This window comes from Lathyrus oleraceus, chromosome 4 (genome assembly GCF_024323335.1).
Source record: "Lathyrus oleraceus cultivar Zhongwan6 chromosome 4, CAAS_Psat_ZW6_1.0, whole genome shotgun sequence".
Taxonomy (NCBI): Eukaryota; Viridiplantae; Streptophyta; class Magnoliopsida; order Fabales; family Fabaceae; genus Lathyrus; species Lathyrus oleraceus.
In genome coordinates, this window is record NC_066582.1 from 215,961,076 (window position 1) to 215,978,265 (window position 17,190).

At 34.0% G+C, this 17,190-nt stretch overlaps 1 protein-coding gene across 3 annotated transcripts; it reads left to right on the forward strand.

Moving 5' to 3' along the window:
* Positions 1-10,838: 10,838 nt before the first annotated feature.
* LOC127074619 (phosphatidylinositol/phosphatidylcholine transfer protein SFH12) lies at positions 10,839-14,813 on the forward strand. Of its 3 annotated transcripts, none has more exons than XM_051015950.1 (14): positions 10,839-10,979; positions 11,075-11,206; positions 11,416-11,729; positions 11,882-12,148; positions 12,410-12,487; positions 12,606-12,707; positions 12,793-12,842; positions 12,940-13,039; positions 13,204-13,278; positions 13,385-13,462; positions 13,637-13,739; positions 13,858-14,255; positions 14,359-14,437; positions 14,597-14,813. In XM_051015950.1, exons 2-14 carry the CDS (start codon positions 11,179-11,181, stop codon positions 14,620-14,622), a joined length of 1,698 nt encoding a protein of 565 aa, XP_050871907.1. In that variant the 5' UTR covers positions 10,839-10,979; positions 11,075-11,178; the 3' UTR covers positions 14,623-14,813. The 3 variants fall into 3 exon arrangements, with proteins under 3 accessions (XP_050871907.1, XP_050871909.1, XP_050871908.1); XM_051015952.1 differs by having other exon boundaries at positions 14,359-14,433; XM_051015951.1 differs by having other exon boundaries at positions 10,865-10,979; positions 11,080-11,206.
* The last annotated feature ends 2,377 nt before the right edge of the window (positions 14,814-17,190 follow it).

A 17,190-nucleotide genomic window follows, 5' to 3' on the forward strand; every position in this document is an offset into this window, starting at 1 on the left:
AGTTTGTGGAAGTTTTATTCAGGAAACTTTGGAGGAGTTATATGCCTTGTTGGTGCAATTAGCAATTAATCATAGAAAACTTACAACGGAATGCACAAAATAATATTATTTTATTTTGAAAAAACCAACAATAATAATTGAGTGTGTACATTACATATAAATGCCAATTTGAAATAAAGCGACATTTACAAATCTAATTCATTCCAAATTAAGTGACACTTCGTTATATAAAGACTGAGAATGATGATAATGAATTTTCTTTTTTGGCAAATGATAATGAATTTTTTTTTTGAATTAACGGTGGTACTAGAACAATTAATGTTGAAGCATTCATTTCAATATTAGTAGTATTGTAATATTTGGTAAAAACACGTGTAAAAGTTGTAATTCATAGTCTAAGAGTTTATTTTTAAATTGACAATTTATTTGGAGAATTGTTTTTTTGAAAACTTCTCCTTGTCTAAAAGTAGTTTAATGACCCTTACTTAAAAGGCGTTTTCTTTTAGAGGAATGCCTACAATAAAGTAGGATAACTATTTTATTTAGAAGATTTTAGGGTTGATAGTTTATTTGTATAATTTTTTATAATGTAAGGAAACGTTTTAAAGATATTGGCTTAATATGTGCGCGCAACTGTAAAGACTAACCCTTAAATCGTGGAGAACTATAATAAGCGGCAAAATTCTCCCTTAAGAGATTTAACACAGCTGCATGTTCAGAGCAAGTTTCAAACTCAAGATCTCAGGTTAAATTAGAAGAGACTCTTACCATCTCAACAAAGTGTTCTTCGATAGTCAATAGTTTCTTTGGTGACAAATCGATTTTCAATTTTTTTTTAAATTAAAAAATAATAATTTTAAGACGTTTCTTTCTGTCTTATGTCCATCGAGGAAGTTTTTGGTGACATTCAATTATTTTTGACTTCAACAACTCTTTAAGTGTAAGGAAAGTCACTTTAAATGGTGGCAACAAAAGGTGTTTTTTTCCTTAATAATATGAAAGGTTGTCAATGTCTTGACTAAGAACACACCAAAGGTAGAAGAAATATATGAACTAGCCGGAAAAAATGAAACACCTAAAGAAACATTCATATTTCATGAGAATGATTATCTCTGTAACAAATATATGCATTGCATGATTTAGCTAACAATTTATATGATTATTAGCACGCACATGTATAGATATAAGAGACTTTTCGGAAGGCTCTTATGAGAGAGCCATTGTAGATGTCATTCTTATCGAGGACAACCAACATTGCAGTACAAGAGATAGGAAGAAATATGGGGGTTTGATATACACAATAGTATTGTATTTATATTAGAGATTATGGATATTATTATCATTTGTAGTTTGTTATTTTGATTGTATTATGTAATCATGTTTGATTCATTTTTATATGGAATTTTCACCTAATAAGTGTATAATTGAATTTATAAAAAAAATATTATGATAATATAATTATAATACATGGTTTATTACATCATTGTGTTAGGTTTTTCCTTTGCATTATGTATCTCTATCCATATAGAAATCAACAACAAAAATTCCTATGAGTCAATATCCTATGAACTCATACTCGAATGAAAGATGAGAATGAAAGTGCACTTCTATAAAATAGACCTTTTATAACACCCATTTTATAACGACATTCCTGTTAACAGTGGTATTAACTCTTTTTTTGGCGTTTTTTTTGTATTTACTAAAAGATATTTCACTACGGTCATAGTTAACAATCGTAGTGAAATGTACATGGAGTGAAAGGATTCGAATCCCAACACCAACAATTTTCTGTTTATCGTAATATAATGGGCTTGACCTTGTATATCACCATGATTCTTATAAACAAATATGGTTTAAGTGCAATAATTTAATTATAGTTCGTATTATCAAATATGGTGAAAGGTGTTACTTATTTATATATAAGCAAAATTATCTCTCGCTTCAGTACATTACAAATGTCCATCTCAAAACAAAACCCTAACATCTCTTTCACTTGTCTCTCTCAAAACAAAACCCTAACATCTCTTTCACTCGTCTCTCTCATATGGAAACCTCAAACTTATGCAACAAACTCGTCTTCTTCGAAGGGTTACCTTTGTTGAATCAAATCTTAGCAAATAGAAACCTTAGAGGTTCGTCTTCATAATAATTTATGTTTCAAAATATGTTTATGTTTCAATAGCTTATTTCATAATGTTTGAACCTTCTGCTTGTTTTGACTTGTAGGTAGGGATGCTTGTTTCAATAATGAGGATGAAGGTAAAGTGAGCACTGCAAACATGTGTGAAAGACCCAGAATGACATCCATTCAAAATTAACACAAGTGTTCAACTTTCACTTCAACTTCATTCTCCTTTAATTGTGGGTGCCATTATGGAACATGTACGTTTCTAAAACATTCGATGAGTTAATATGTTGTTGTTGTTATTAATAAAAGTTGTATGTTGTATGTAGTTTATGCTATCTGTTCATGATTTTGTTGTTTTTAATAAGAGTTGTTTGTTGTTGATGAATATTGTTGTTAATGTTTGTTTAAAAGACGAGTTTATTATATCTTATGTGGTTTGAGTATTTTTTCAATCCCTTGCCGAATATATAATTTTTTATATTGCATTAGAAAATTATAATATGATAGATAAAGTTATATTAGAAAACAAGTACACGTTCAATTCTACACAAGAATTCTTCAACCCATTATCTGAATTTCGTTCTTTAATTGTTAGAACTTTATTTAATGTTTGTAGTTCTTCAACTGCCCCTTTCTCTACCTTTAATTTTGTTTGCAAAATAAATAATATTTTACAAAATAAACTAAAGATGAAGGAAGGGGAGATTGAACAACTAAGAACATGAAAAAAAATTAGCTGTTAAAGAGAAAAATTCGGATAAGGAGTTGAAGAACTCTTGTCTAACATTGAACATGAATTTGTTCTTCTAATATAACTTAATTTGTCATATTATAATATTTTAGATCAGATTGAAAGCTTATTTGTTTAGTGAGTATTGACGAAATAAGCATCCATATTATTTATAATAAACTCGGTGTATATAACACAACGGTTTTTTATTTCAACCATTGTTAAAAGTATTTGTTGTGGTAGCTAGCGCGATATACAACTTATAATCACGGTTGCACGAATGTAGTGAAACATATCATACATACAACCACCACTTACCTCACAATGGTTAGTCTGACATGGTGGTATTCCTTTTTCCAACCGTTGTGAAATGACATTTACGTAGTAGTGGTGGAAGCATACACGAGTTTGCCATTGGAATTGTTGAAGGCTTACACGTATGTGATCTTTCGATTTGTAGAGTGCTTTAGAGCTTCTTGATTCTCTTCTGATGGGGATGAAGAGAGAATACCTGATAAACCGTTTTGATCATAATCTACAAATGGAGATCATAACCCGTATAAATAACTCCCTTAGGGTTATTGCTCAACTTTCAATACTCTAATTTAATTAGAATATTGACTTATGGTATCTAGACAATAATCTTTCATGACATGTATGCCCTTAGCCATAGACTTAATATCAATTAGATCAATTTAATTTTACTTAATTAAATAATGACCCTAACACATGTAATATTATATTTATAACAAAAAATTCTAACACAGTGTATTCCTAAAAAATGTCAAAATTGACTACCTATATGATGAATACGGAAGTGTATATCCGTAATTTGTTACGTAGATGCATCTCCGAACAAAATTATGTCAAAATAAGGATATTTTAATTAGGAATGGATGAGGTGCATATAAGATGAATATGTAAATGCATTTCCAGATTAATTTATGGCAAATAGAGACGTGTGACTCATTTATGCGTGAATCTGATGTAAATGGATATGCTCAAAACTGTACTTTTGAATTTGTATATGCATTTTTGAATTTTTATAGAATGCTTGTATACTATTTAAGATGAGAGAAGTAATGCCCTTAGAAAAAAAATATTTAGTTTATTACATGTATCTTCTACTCAATAATCGGGAAGATTTACTAACCAAACATCTTTACCCCTTCCCATCTCTTTTATAGTTTATTTTTAAGCTAAGATTAAATAATATCTACTCACTAGATCGTGGGGCCTATTAAATAGTACTTAATTAATTTTTGGTAGTATTTAACAATTGTATGTTGTATATAGTTTATGCTAAGGTTATGAAAATCGGATCAGACTGGTAGGTTCAACCAATTATACCGGGAACCGAGCCTATATCTAATCTATTAAATACTTATATCTGGCATGCCAAAGAACCAAGACAAAAACCGGAAAACCGGATGGAAATCGGAAAAATCGGTCAAAATCGAGGGTTTCTTCAATCACATAGGTTGGACCGAATTTTAATCTTTTCAGTTTTTTTTAAAACTTATTTAAAATAAAAACATAATAAAAGGTGAAAAAGAAATACTAGCAATTTGGTAATATTGAATCAGATGAGCCTCATAGTTGAAGACATCTCTCTAATCCCTTCAAAATTTTGATTTTCTTAATGAAAAGTAGAAACTTCTATTTATAAATAACACTCTCCATTTTAGTTTCTAATATTTTTAATGTGAGACTTAATTTTGTATTAGTGTTATGACAATATTTTCACAAAGTTGACAACACTAAAAAAGAAATGTGTTTCTTTCTAAATTCTAATATTATTTTTCCTAAAACATGCACCACATTAATATATTTTACATAAACCACACGGTTCTAGCATTTTTAAACTTTCTCTCAAATTGAGTCTCATAAAAAAATTAGAGATAACAAAAGTCACTAATCTATAAGGTAAAGAACTAGTGTTAAATAATATAACCTAGACAATAACGGTCTGACCTTGGTCCGACCCCGGTCAAACCTTAAAACCCTAAACTCATGCCCATACCGGTTCAATATCCGATACGGTTTTGATTACCTTGGTTTATGCTATATGTTGATGATTTTGTTGTTTTTAATAAGAGTTGTTTGTTGTATCTTGTATGTTGTTGATGAATGTTGTTGTTAATGCTTGTTTAAAAGATGAGTTTATTATATCTTATGTGGTTTGAGTATTTTTTCAATCCCTTACCGAATATATAACTTTTCATATTGCATTAAAAAATTATAATATGATAGATAAAGTTATATTAAAAAAAAGTACACGTTCAATTCTAGACAAGAATTCTTCAACCAATTATCTGAATTTCATTCTTTAACTGTTAGAACTTTATTTAATGTTTGTAGTTCTTCAACTGCCCATTTCTCCACCTCTAATTTTGTTTGCAAAATAAATAATATTCTAAAAAGTGAACTAAAGGTGAAGGAATGAGAGATTGAAGAACTAGTAGCATTAAACAAAATTTTAACTGTTAAAGAGTAAAATGATGATAAGGAGTTAAATAACTCTTGTCTAACATTGAGCATGTACTTGTTCTTTTAATATAACTTAATTTGTCATATTATAATATTCTAGATCAGATTGAAAGATTATATGTTTAGTGAGCATTGGCAAAATAGGCATTCCACATGATTTATATTAAACTCTGTGTATATATCACAACGTTTTTTTTTATTTCAACTATTGTTAAAAATAACTGTTGTGGTAGCTAGTGCGCTACACAACTTATAATCACTGTTGCACGACTGCAGTGGAAAACATCATACATACAACCACCCCTTACCTTACAATGGTTGGTTAGGCGTGGCGGTATCCCTTTTTGCAACCGTTGTGAAATGACTTTTACGTAATAGTGGTGAAAGCGTACATGAGTTTGTCATTGAAATCATTGAAGGTTTGTAGGTATGTGATCTTCCAATTTGTGGAGTGCTTTAGAGTTTCCTGATTCTCTTGGGGATGAAGAGAGAATACATGATAAACTGTTTTGATCGTATTCTACAAATGAAGACCATAACCCTTATAAATAATTCCTTTAGGATTACTGCTCAGTTTTCAATATTCTAATTTAATTAGAATATTGACTTATGATATGTACACAATAATATTTCATGACATATATGCCCTTAGCCATATACTTAATATCAATTATACCACTTTAATTTTGCTTAATTAAATAATAACCCTAACATGTGTAATATTACATTTGTAATCCAAAATTCTAACACAATGTATTTCTAAAAAATGTCAAAATTGACTACATATATGATGAATACATGAAGTGTACATCCGTAATTTATTACGGAGATGCATCTCCGAACAAAATCATGTCAAAATGAGGATATTTTAATTAGGAATGGATGAGGTGCATATAGGATGAATATGTAAGTGCATCTCCAAATTAATTTATGGCAAATAGAGATGTGTGACTCATTTATGCATGAATCTGATGTAAATGGATACGCTCACAAATATACTTTTGAATTTGTATGTGTATTTTCCAAATTTTTTTAGAACACTTGTACACTATTTAAGATGAGAGAAGTAATACCCTTAGGAAAAAAACTCTTTAGTTTATTTAATGTAACTTCTGCTCAATAATTGGGCAGATTTACTAACCAAACCTCTTGACCCCTTCTCTTTTATACTTTATTTTTAAACTAAGATTAAATAGTATCTACTCACCAAATCGTGGGGCCTATTAAATAGTACTTAATTAATTTTCGATAGTTTCTAAGCTAATTATGAAGTATTTAACATTTTAAAATTTTCGATATTGCATTTAAATTTTTTGATATACCAGATACTTCAAAATTGTCGGTTTGTTTCATTAATTTCTGGAAATTTGAAATTTACCTGTGGCTACCGGAAATTTTAATCTAATTGAAATTTTAGGTAGGGTTTTTTTTTTTTTGGACATTCAGGATTTTGCAGACAGTGTTAGATGGTTGTGATTGCACCAACAACTTTGTGTGGTCCAGAGTAAATGCAAAGTTGTATAAATAGGGGTTCACATGTTTGAATAAAACATCTCAAAAATGCATTTTCCTCAATTTTTGATTAAGGCAGAAGTATACTTCAATGGAGCTTCATCTCCCGTAGAGTTTTGGCTTCCAGATGGCATCACATCTCTCGCTAGTCTGACTCCAAGTTAAATGAATTATTATCTTATACTGATACCAGGAAGGTGAGAAAGATCGAGTTTTGTGAAGATTGAATTCATACTGACGGGAGGGTGAAATACAACCTTATTGAGTTGAAGACCGACGAAGATGTGAAGGAAATGTGGAGATCATTTCGTCGTAGGATAACAAAGGGGCCGATCGAGTTATATGTTAGGTTTTCAAGATTTGTTGACGATATAATGGAGATGCTGAAACGTCCAGAATCATCTGGCAGTGCTTCAGTTAATGTTGATGCTTATTAAGTTTTTCTTATTTTTTTCCTTCTTAAGTTATGTTTAAGTTAATGTTGATGTTGCATCTGTATTTCAGTTAATGTTGATGTTTGAGTTATGTAATAAAAAGTTATGATGAAAATGTCTGAATAATATACAAATAATACATAATATACGAAATACATGATATACAAAACATGTCTAAATAGGCCCCCACGAGTTATGTCTACAGCCAGAGATAATCATGTATAAACCTCGCCATATGGGTTTACCAAACCCATGAGGTTATCCATAATAACTGCAATCATCTGGAGGCGCTATTGGGCACTGGGATTAGCTGCAGAAGGTGACGATGACACATCATCAACAGGTACCCCAACACCAGAAGGCCTCACATCATCATTAGGCGGGATGATACGAAGGTGTGATACAACGAGGTACCACTCTAAGTAACCATCCTCACATTGCGATGGATGCTGAACTCTTACTGCTCGATCTCTAATGGCACGACAGGAGCTGATAAAGTTACTTTGAAACCACCAACCAATTTCCGCATATGGTTAATCTAGAACTGGTCGTGAGATACTCTGAACATAACCATAATGTCGTAGACACCTCTCAGGAAAGTGTCTAGCAACCACGGTCTCCCACCGCATTTAACCTGAATATAATGATGACTCCTCGAACTCATGGTGGACTCTATGACCAATGTATGGTGTCCAGATGGCATCATCTACAGTTAGTGCATCGAACCTCCTCCTATACTCAGTAACACCACCGAGATTTGCCTGTCTGGCCTTCCATCTCTTCGCTCTTTGGGACCCCACTGGACAATGGTGCACCCTCTTGTCACAGATAGTGGGAAAATACTTGTATATCCAGCATTGATATCAAAACAGAGACACAACACATAATAAATAAGAAATTCTATTTGTAACAATTCAATAAGAAATCAACAACAAATAATAATTTCAAATATACATGTAAAATACTCAAATAGCCATTAAGTTATTTGGTCTCAAAGACCTTCGCCACTTCGAGGGTTGAATATAGAAGTGCCAACGCATCATACCCCAAGTCCCAACTGGTATCCTCGAGCCTACTGAAGAGGCACATGTATCGGGCATCAATATAAACACCAGAATTATACGCAATGAGAGTACATGCTACTACATGTAGCATGTATGCCCTAGCGGTAGCCTCATAAGTCCCAGACGATACAAGCTCGTCGTACGTCTTCCGAAGCCAAGACATACGAATGTGTGCTCCCCTGTTGACACCAAACTCCTCCTACACAGCCACCTCAGACACTCCTAAATCTTGTGCAATAGTCTGACATGCAAGGGACATGCTAAGTACGAGAGTCGTCCATAATCTTCCGTCGATAGGGAGATAGAACAGTAAGGAGACATCACCCAGAATGATAGTCATCTCCCCAAACGAAAGATGAAATGAAGATGTCTCCTTGTGCCATCTCTCAACAAAAGCACTAAGTAGTGGAGCGTCAATCATGGTGAGGAAGCAGTGGGCAAAATCAAGTAGCTGGAACTCTTGTATGATCCGACTGACCTGCTCAGGCATTAGAATCTTCGGGAAATCCTTCATCTTCGACTCATGCGATGTCACCTTTAGTGTGGGACACTCCTACGACAAACAAATATAAACAAATTAGCATTTAGCATTCATGGCACAATAATAAACAAATTAGAGTTAAACATAAAAGACATATAACTCTCCTTGCGATAGTTGTAACGCCACATGGTCAGCATACTGAGTAAGCATTGACCGATCAATAGGTTCTCTAGGGAATCCTCCATCCGTGTGCACAAAGAGCTCGGTCGAAGGAGTTGTAACCTCCGTGTCAACAGGAACAGATGGGACCGAATCAGCAACATCAACATCTGGCTGGACCACCCGAGCAACCTCCTCCAAACCAGTCTCCTCAACAACCTCAACCACAACAATCGGATTTGCAACCTCCTTAACCACCGAATCAGCAACAACAACATCTGACATCAGCTTATCTCTAGGCTGCTCTATTGATCGTATTGATCGGTGTCGAGTGCAACGAGGTGCCCGGAACGGATCTTGCTCAACCAACCGCTTCAGTGTGAATTGGTTAGGGCCACTCGTCCAACCCGTATCAGAAAAGACTCAGCATCAGCACCCCTAACAGCCCTAACTTGGTCTACCGCGCGATCAACAGCTCTCCCTGTAATAGTATCGTCTCTGCCTCTGTATTTCACGAAAAAAGAAGGGAAAAAATATTAGCAACTATCGAAAATTTCATAATTTCCGATATAAAATAAAGTTTTGACACATACCGGAAATGTCAAAATTTTCGGTATAAATTCCCATGGAATATATACCGGAAATTTCAGAATTTTCGATACAAAACCAGATTTTTATAAGTACAGGAAATTATGAAATTTATGGTATATTCAATGGGATTTTGTATCGGAAATAATGAAATTTATGGTAAACATTTCATAAAAACATTGGAATTTTGAAATTTCCGATATAAAATACCGAAAATTTTGAAAAATTATATATAAATACTCATTGTTTTTTAAATTTCCGATAATTGTTCCAAATTTTTGGTATCGCCACAACAATTATAAATTCACGCCTCTACACTGTAAATTTTGAAATTTTTGAAAATGATTTTATAAAAGCAATATTATATTTTCATACGTGATGGTGGTGTGGTGATCTTAGTGGGGGTGTCGAATTAAATTTCTTAGATGTAGCGTACTTACTAGCCCATGTAGTTTGATTAGTTGGTTACCTTATGCATTGATGGATAAGTAACTTTTTGCCTTCATTATTAAGCATGTAATCAGAATGATTAACATCATCGAACAATATTATTCAATATTGTGTTATACTGTTTATCATTAAATATTTTCTTATTTTCTATAGTTATAGTGTCATATTTATAAAATATTTGTCTTTTTAAAATTTATTTTGAATATAATCTATCAATTATTTGTATAATATGATAATGAATAAAGTAGGAGAGAATAGAGAGAAAGAAGCATGACAATTCACTATGATGAAAAAATTAGATATACAAAGTTAGAAAAAGAAAGTGTTATTCAAATATAATTAGATGAAATAGTTAAAGCAAATTCAAATAAAATAAATCATTTTTATCAAAAGTGTATTCATTATAGAACTGATGAAGTAATATTTTTATAATCTAAGTATCTCTTATCAGTTGTCTTTCAACTCTTTACTTATACTATATGATGTTACAAAAGAAAGGCCTGACTGAACTGATATCAATTTTCAATCAAACATTTAGAATCAAAATATCCTGGTGCTCTCACTTAGAAAAGTAATAATAAATGTTTTATTAATATTTTAAGATAAGAAAATAAGTATGAGAAATAAAATATTATTTATTAAAGAAATAAAAAATGTATCAAATTCAAATCTATTTAGTGCTCTTATACTAAAATTACCCCTTATTAACAACCTTATGTTTCGCGAAAACCTCAGCTTCCATGCATCTCTGTCATTCTAGAATTAGGAACAAAAATAACTGTCTGAAATGACTTGGTCATTGATGTCGTGGAACCTTCACTGTCTCTTAAACAAAAGAACCTATTTTCAGAATCACATTCTCTTCTTATAACCATCTCTCTTTTTCTCTTTCTACCGTCTCCTTCACTTTTCAAGAGGTCCCATTCTTTTTCACCTTCTCTTGGTAATCTCAACCCTAATATGTATCTTTTGTGTTTGTGTTTGTATGGATTCAATATGGATTGTTCATTGTTGTTGTTAATGGTTGCATCCATGCAGGGCAGTTGGGAGTACACTGTTTCTCTCTGCAAGTGTAGGATGAGACGTTAGTTCTCCGGAATACCAAGCAGAAGCAACAGTAAATAAAGACTAAAAAAAACACAATGTCTGCACCAGAATCTCCCAGGCCAGGTTTCATCTCATTCCGTTCTCTTCTTTTAATCTTTGTAGCACCAACATCATGACACTTGTGATTACGTCCAATTTATTATTTTTTTCAAATTATTACTAGTCGTGTCTGGTGTCTGTCTCTTGTGTCTTATGTCCTGGCTTCATAGCTTTTGATTCCTTTTCGCCGTTTTTGTGAATCTTGCATCTTACGATATCTTTGTATATTGCAGCTCTTGACAAGGTTGACCGTGTTGGATCATTGAAGAAGAAGCTGAGGGATTCCCTCACGAGGAGGAGTAGGCGAAGCAGCAGCAAGGTTATGTCGGTTGAGATCGAAGATGTCCGCGACGCTGATGATTTGAAAGCCGTTGATGAATTCCGTCAGGCTCTTGTGTTGGATGAACTTCTCCCAGAGAAGCATGATGACTATCATATGTTACTCAGATTCCTGAGGGCCAGGAAATTCGATATTGAGAAATCAAAGCAAATGTGGTCTGATATGCTTCAATGGAGGAAGGAATTTGGTGCCGACACTATTGTTCAGGTATCAACTCATAAATAAGCAAACAATGTAGGATTCATTCATCAACCAGTGGTTTCTGTTTTTGTTTTTTCATATCGTACACTTTGTCTAAAACGGCGTACGGAGTGCTTGATAGATCTTTTCTTTACTCAATTTTGTGCCTTTTATTATAGGATTTTGAATTTGAGGAGCTCGAGGAAGTGTTGCAATATTATCCTCATGGACATCATGGTGTCGATAAGGATGGACGACCGGTTTACATCGAGAGGTTGGGCCAAGTTGATGCCACCAAGTTGATGCAAGTCACAACCCTTGATCGATATATCAAATACCATGTCAAGGAATTTGAAAGGACATTTGATCTCAAGTTTGCAGCTTGTTCCATTGCTGCAAAGAAACACATAGATCAAAGCACCACCATTTTGGATGTGCAAGGAGTGGTATGCATATATGGAATTGATTATTTCTATAAACCAAGCAATGCTGTTGTAAATCTGCAATCTGCAGCGCTATAATGTAGTGGAATTTGTACGAATTGCTATTGTTCTGCAATATGCTATTGAGTACAAAATGTTGTCAAATAATGACTAATATAGCATTATCGCGTAGCAAAACTTGAAGAGACTTTTATTTTTTTGTGATGTGCAATCTACAACATTGAAGACATATTTAAGACTTACAATATTGTTCTGGTGTCACAGGGGCTTAAGAACTTCAACAAACAAGCCAGGGAGCTTATCACGCGCCTTCAGAAGATCGATGGTGACAATTATCCTGAAGTATGTTTTTGTTCTATTTTGCTGATATTTTGAGAAAAAGATATAGCTTTTTTTAAGAAAATAAATATATTGTGGATTGCTGAGTTGTAATATCATGAAATTGGTTGATTCAATGCAGACCTTGAATCGCATGTTCATCATCAATGCAGGTTCTGGATTCAGAATGTTGTGGAACACTGTTAAATCCTTCCTTGACCCAAAGACCACAGCAAAAATCCATGTGAGAACAAACATAAATACCCTAATAAGTTTACTTGTACTTCAAGAAAGTGGAAGTTTATTTAATTGAACTTATAATTTATCAGGTTCTTGGCAACAAGTACCAAAGCAAATTGCTTGAAATGATTGATGCAAGGTGATTTTTATAACATCATCATAGTACCTTATTCCTTTCATATCAACTATTTTCATGTTCGACATAATTTACATATTTATTACTTGTTGTTTTTCAGTGAATTGCCAGAGTTTTTAGGAGGTACTTGTACCTGTGCTGATGAAGGAGGCTGCATGCGTTCCGATAAGGGTCCATGGAAGGACCAAGAAGTTTATAGGGTGAGCCTGCAAACCATATTTTTGTCTGCACTACTTTTCTCCGCAGCGGCTAAAAAACCTCAGATAATTTCAAAAGTGTAATTATGGACGACACAAGATTAGCGTGTTTTTGAATGTGTAAATCTGAATTCAAATGATAATTTTTGTTATATATGAACTTGCAGATGGTTCAGAATGGCGAGCACAAATGCTCAAAGAAATGTGAGGCTCCCATGGTAGAAGAGAAAACAATTCCTGAGGTGTGACATCTTATTTGAAGCTCTTTGTTCAAACTTTTGGCCTTTTATTTGATCGTTTAACACTTTTCACTTCTCAAAACCATTTGCTTACGTTTTGTAATTTTAGGAAAGCGCGGCTTCCAAAATGGAGGCAGTTTTCACTGCACAATTGTCGTCTGCACAAATGGCTTCTGCCTTTGCCGCGGTATGTCAGAATATTCTCACTCCGTAACAAAATATAAGCAAAAATATGTACATGTATTTGCGTCACCATCTTCGATGTGCTGAATTTTTCTGATAAACACGTTTCGGAAGTTTCATTTTTGTAAAAAAATTTCCATGTATTAAGTACTAAACAAATTGTGGATAAACATAATAGGCCGCTTCTATAAAAGGTTGCAAGTACGAGGATTTTGTCCCTATGGCTGATCAAAATGCATGGAAGAAGGTCCAAGAAAATGACAACTTAGCATTATCAAAAGGTAGATATTCCATTCTTCATAGTTAACTATATTTTACGGTATATATCTACTAGAAAAACTTAACCATCGCAAACTACAGAACTGAATTATTTATGTGCTTTTGCGATCCATATGACAGTTGGAGTAGAATCATTTGCCATGCCTGATTCGTGCAAGATTCACGAAAAAGTGAACTCACAGATTTTCACCGGCGTGATGGCCTTTGTGATGGGAATTGTAACAATGGTGAGGATGACTCGAAGCATGCCGAAGAAGCTCACCGATGCAAACTTCTACTCCAATTCTGTTTACTCCGGTGATGATGACAGTAAAGACCAAGACCCTTGTGACCAAATGACTAGCCCTACCATATCTGCTCAAGAATTCATGACTGTGATGAAACGTATGGCTGAGTTGGAAAACAAAATGGGTAACATGAACCAAAATGCTTCCATGCCACCTGAGAAGGAGGAAATGCTTAACGCTGCGATAAGTCGCGCTGATGCTCTAGAGCAAGAACTTATGGCAACTAAGAAGGTAACCATTATCTCTTATTGCGTTTGGTTCTAAATTGTTGTTGCGGTCGTGATTGATATGCACTCTCTTATTACTATTGTATAATGTTTGGACAATTTTACAGGCTTTAGAGGACTCACTTTCTAAACAAGAGGAGCTTTCGGCTTACATTGACAAAAAGAAAAAGAAGAAGAAGTTGGTATGTAAGCAACATACTTCGACTTATACACTATGAATTTATGCATACTATCACCAGACACGACACTAATATGTTGATTCACGTATCAGTATTTGTCAGATACGATAAGAGACATATTTTTGATAAGAGGTTTTGATATATTTTGTTTTGTTTTACAATGCAGTTTGCTTGGGCATGAACTCAGAATGAAATTGGGGTTAATAAATGCTTTGGCTTTCCGGAGACTTCCCAAAATGCCCCCACTCAAATATATAATGTTCAAAAAACGAACTGATTAATAATAGATGTAACAAATGAAATATCATCGTATATATTAATCTCTGAGAATGGGACTTGATGTGATTGTATATAAAAAGCTTAATGGACATTGTATGCAGAAACCAGTCTTATTTTGAAAGTACAACGCACGAGTGAATATATTATAGTATCAAACTAGATAGCTTTTTTATTTTAAGGTTTGTTAAAATTTATTCTACGATGTTTGTTCTTAAAGCAACAAAAGGATAATACAAATATATTTCAACACAATCGTTAAAATCTAATATGCTATAAACAATAACAGTATAATGAATAGAAGGAAGATACATACGAGTAGGATGTATTATTATTGAATTAGAACCGTTACAACGGACAGAACAAATGTGACTCTCAAGAGAGAGCACCCTTACTGATGTGAGAACAGTCTCACACTCAGCCCCTTTTTCCTACTCACGAATTCCTACCTCATTCTCCCTGCCATCCTCTTTTCATGTAATTATGGTTATGATTCTCAATCATGATCCATCAATTCCTTACTGCCATTTAGACGTTTTGTTAATCATGCTTCTTGCATACCTTTTTCCACTTCTTTCCCTGTGAGTTGTCTTCCCCCCCGCTCATTATTGATGTTTTTCAAGTAATTCAAGTGCTGTAAGCGGTTAATGTGGATAGATAATTGATTACAGCAAGGCCTGAGGTTCAATCAAGTAACCGAAATGTTGAGTTTTCATAGGTGTCCCTGTTAACCATTTTGGTGTAACTGGTTACCGCTGAATCTGATTTAATTTCAATTTAGTTGGTCAATTCAGTTCTCAATTATATTGTATCGGTTATAAGTGCGATTTTTTGTTTTTCTGTTATTTTACTTGGTCAATTCAATTCTCAATTATATTGTATCAAATATATAAGTGTTTAGGATGCACACTCATCCTTAGTTAATGCAATAACAATCTTTCACCCTTAATTTTCTCTCTCTCTCTCTCTCTCTCTCTCCACATCCAAAGTTTCTCCACCATTATTCATCAATCTTATGGTGTCTTGTTCCAACATTTGGCATCAAGAGCCTGGTTTAGATCCACAAACACCCAGTGTGCAACATGAATTCTCTTTCTAATGAAAGAATCTCTGCAAACCTATTTATCCTGGATGTGAAGAATTACGATAAATGGTGCAAGAAATTGAAAGTATTGTTTGGCTACCAAGATGTTCTTAAAGTAATCAAGAATGGTGTTACTCCTCTTGTTCAAAATGCAACAGAGGCGCGACAAGTAACACAAAAGGAAGAGAAAAAGAAAGACTTCAAAGCGTTGTTCTTGATCCATCAATGTGTTGATGGCGATAACTTTGAGAAAGTTGATGATTGCAAATCGTCAAATCAAGCGTGGGAGATCTTAGAGAATGCCTATGCAGGGACTGACAGGACAAAGTGGTGAGATTACAAACTCACAAACGTCAGCTCAAATTGATTCAAATGGAGGAAAAAGAGACAATAAACGATTTCGCAACGAGAATCACTTGGTTGGTGAAATTGTTATGGAGAAGTATGTTGTCGCTAAAATCTTGTGTTCTTTAACACCAAGATTTAACAATATAGTTGTGGCGATTGAGGAGTCGAAGGATCTTGCGACGATGAGCAAAGATGAGTTGCAAAGTTCTCTTGAGGCTCATGCAAGCTCGTCTCAAGGAGAAGGACAAGAGATAGAAAGGAAAATGGTTTATGAAGGGCAAATGGAATTTTGGTGGAAGAGAGTCCCAAAATTCAAAGACGACTTGTCAAAGGGGTGAGAGCAGCTACAATAAATATGGTGGTCAAGACAACTTTAGAGGTGAAAGAAAGAAGTTTGACAAGAGCAAGGAGAAGTGTTATAAGTGTCAACGGTTCAATCATTTTGCAAAAGAGTGCAATGCGAACAAGAAGGAATCTCCCGGGGATGAAGTCAAGGTTGTAAGGCAAGAGTCTGATGAAGAGAATACATTCTTGGTCATGATAACAAAAGGGAATTGTAGCAGCAAATAACTGCAGGACAACAGCTGCAACATCTCAAAGAATGCTGAAGAATTGAGTTATGGCATGTTGAATGATACGATTAACCGATTGCATGAAGAGGAAGACGCCATGATGAGTTAGAAAGGAGTTTAATATAGTGAGGAGTGGTATTTTGACTCGGGTTGTTCAACTCATATGACAGGAAGAAAAGATTAGTTTGTCACAATTAATTGTGCCATGAAGAACAGAGTAAAGTTCACGGGTGACACCACTCTAATGATCAACGAGATCGGTGATGTTTTGATCAAGATGAGGGATAATGGACATTCCTTGATCAAAGATGTCTTATACATTCCAGGAATCAAATGTAACCTTATAAGTATTGGCCAATTTCTTGAGAAAGGTTACAAGATTCGCATGGAAAACAAGGGATTGCGTGTTATGGATGCAAAGGGAGTTTTGGTCCTGTCATACCCCAATTTTGTCCGGCCATTTTGGTTTATCCATGAGAG

What these genes read in the sequence shown, in the direction of transcription:
- LOC127074619 (XM_051015950.1), top strand. Translation starts at nt 11,179, where the DNA reads ATGTCTGCACCAGAATCTCCCAGGCCAG. An exon ending in ATGGTGACAATTATCCTGAA is followed by an intron (nt 12,488 to 12,605) that starts GTATGTTTTTGT and finishes GATTCAATGCAG; the next exon opens with ACCTTGAATCGCATGTTCAT. An exon ending in AGACCACAGCAAAAATCCAT is followed by an intron (nt 12,708 to 12,792) that starts GTGAGAACAAAC and finishes ATAATTTATCAG; the next exon opens with GTTCTTGGCAACAAGTACCA.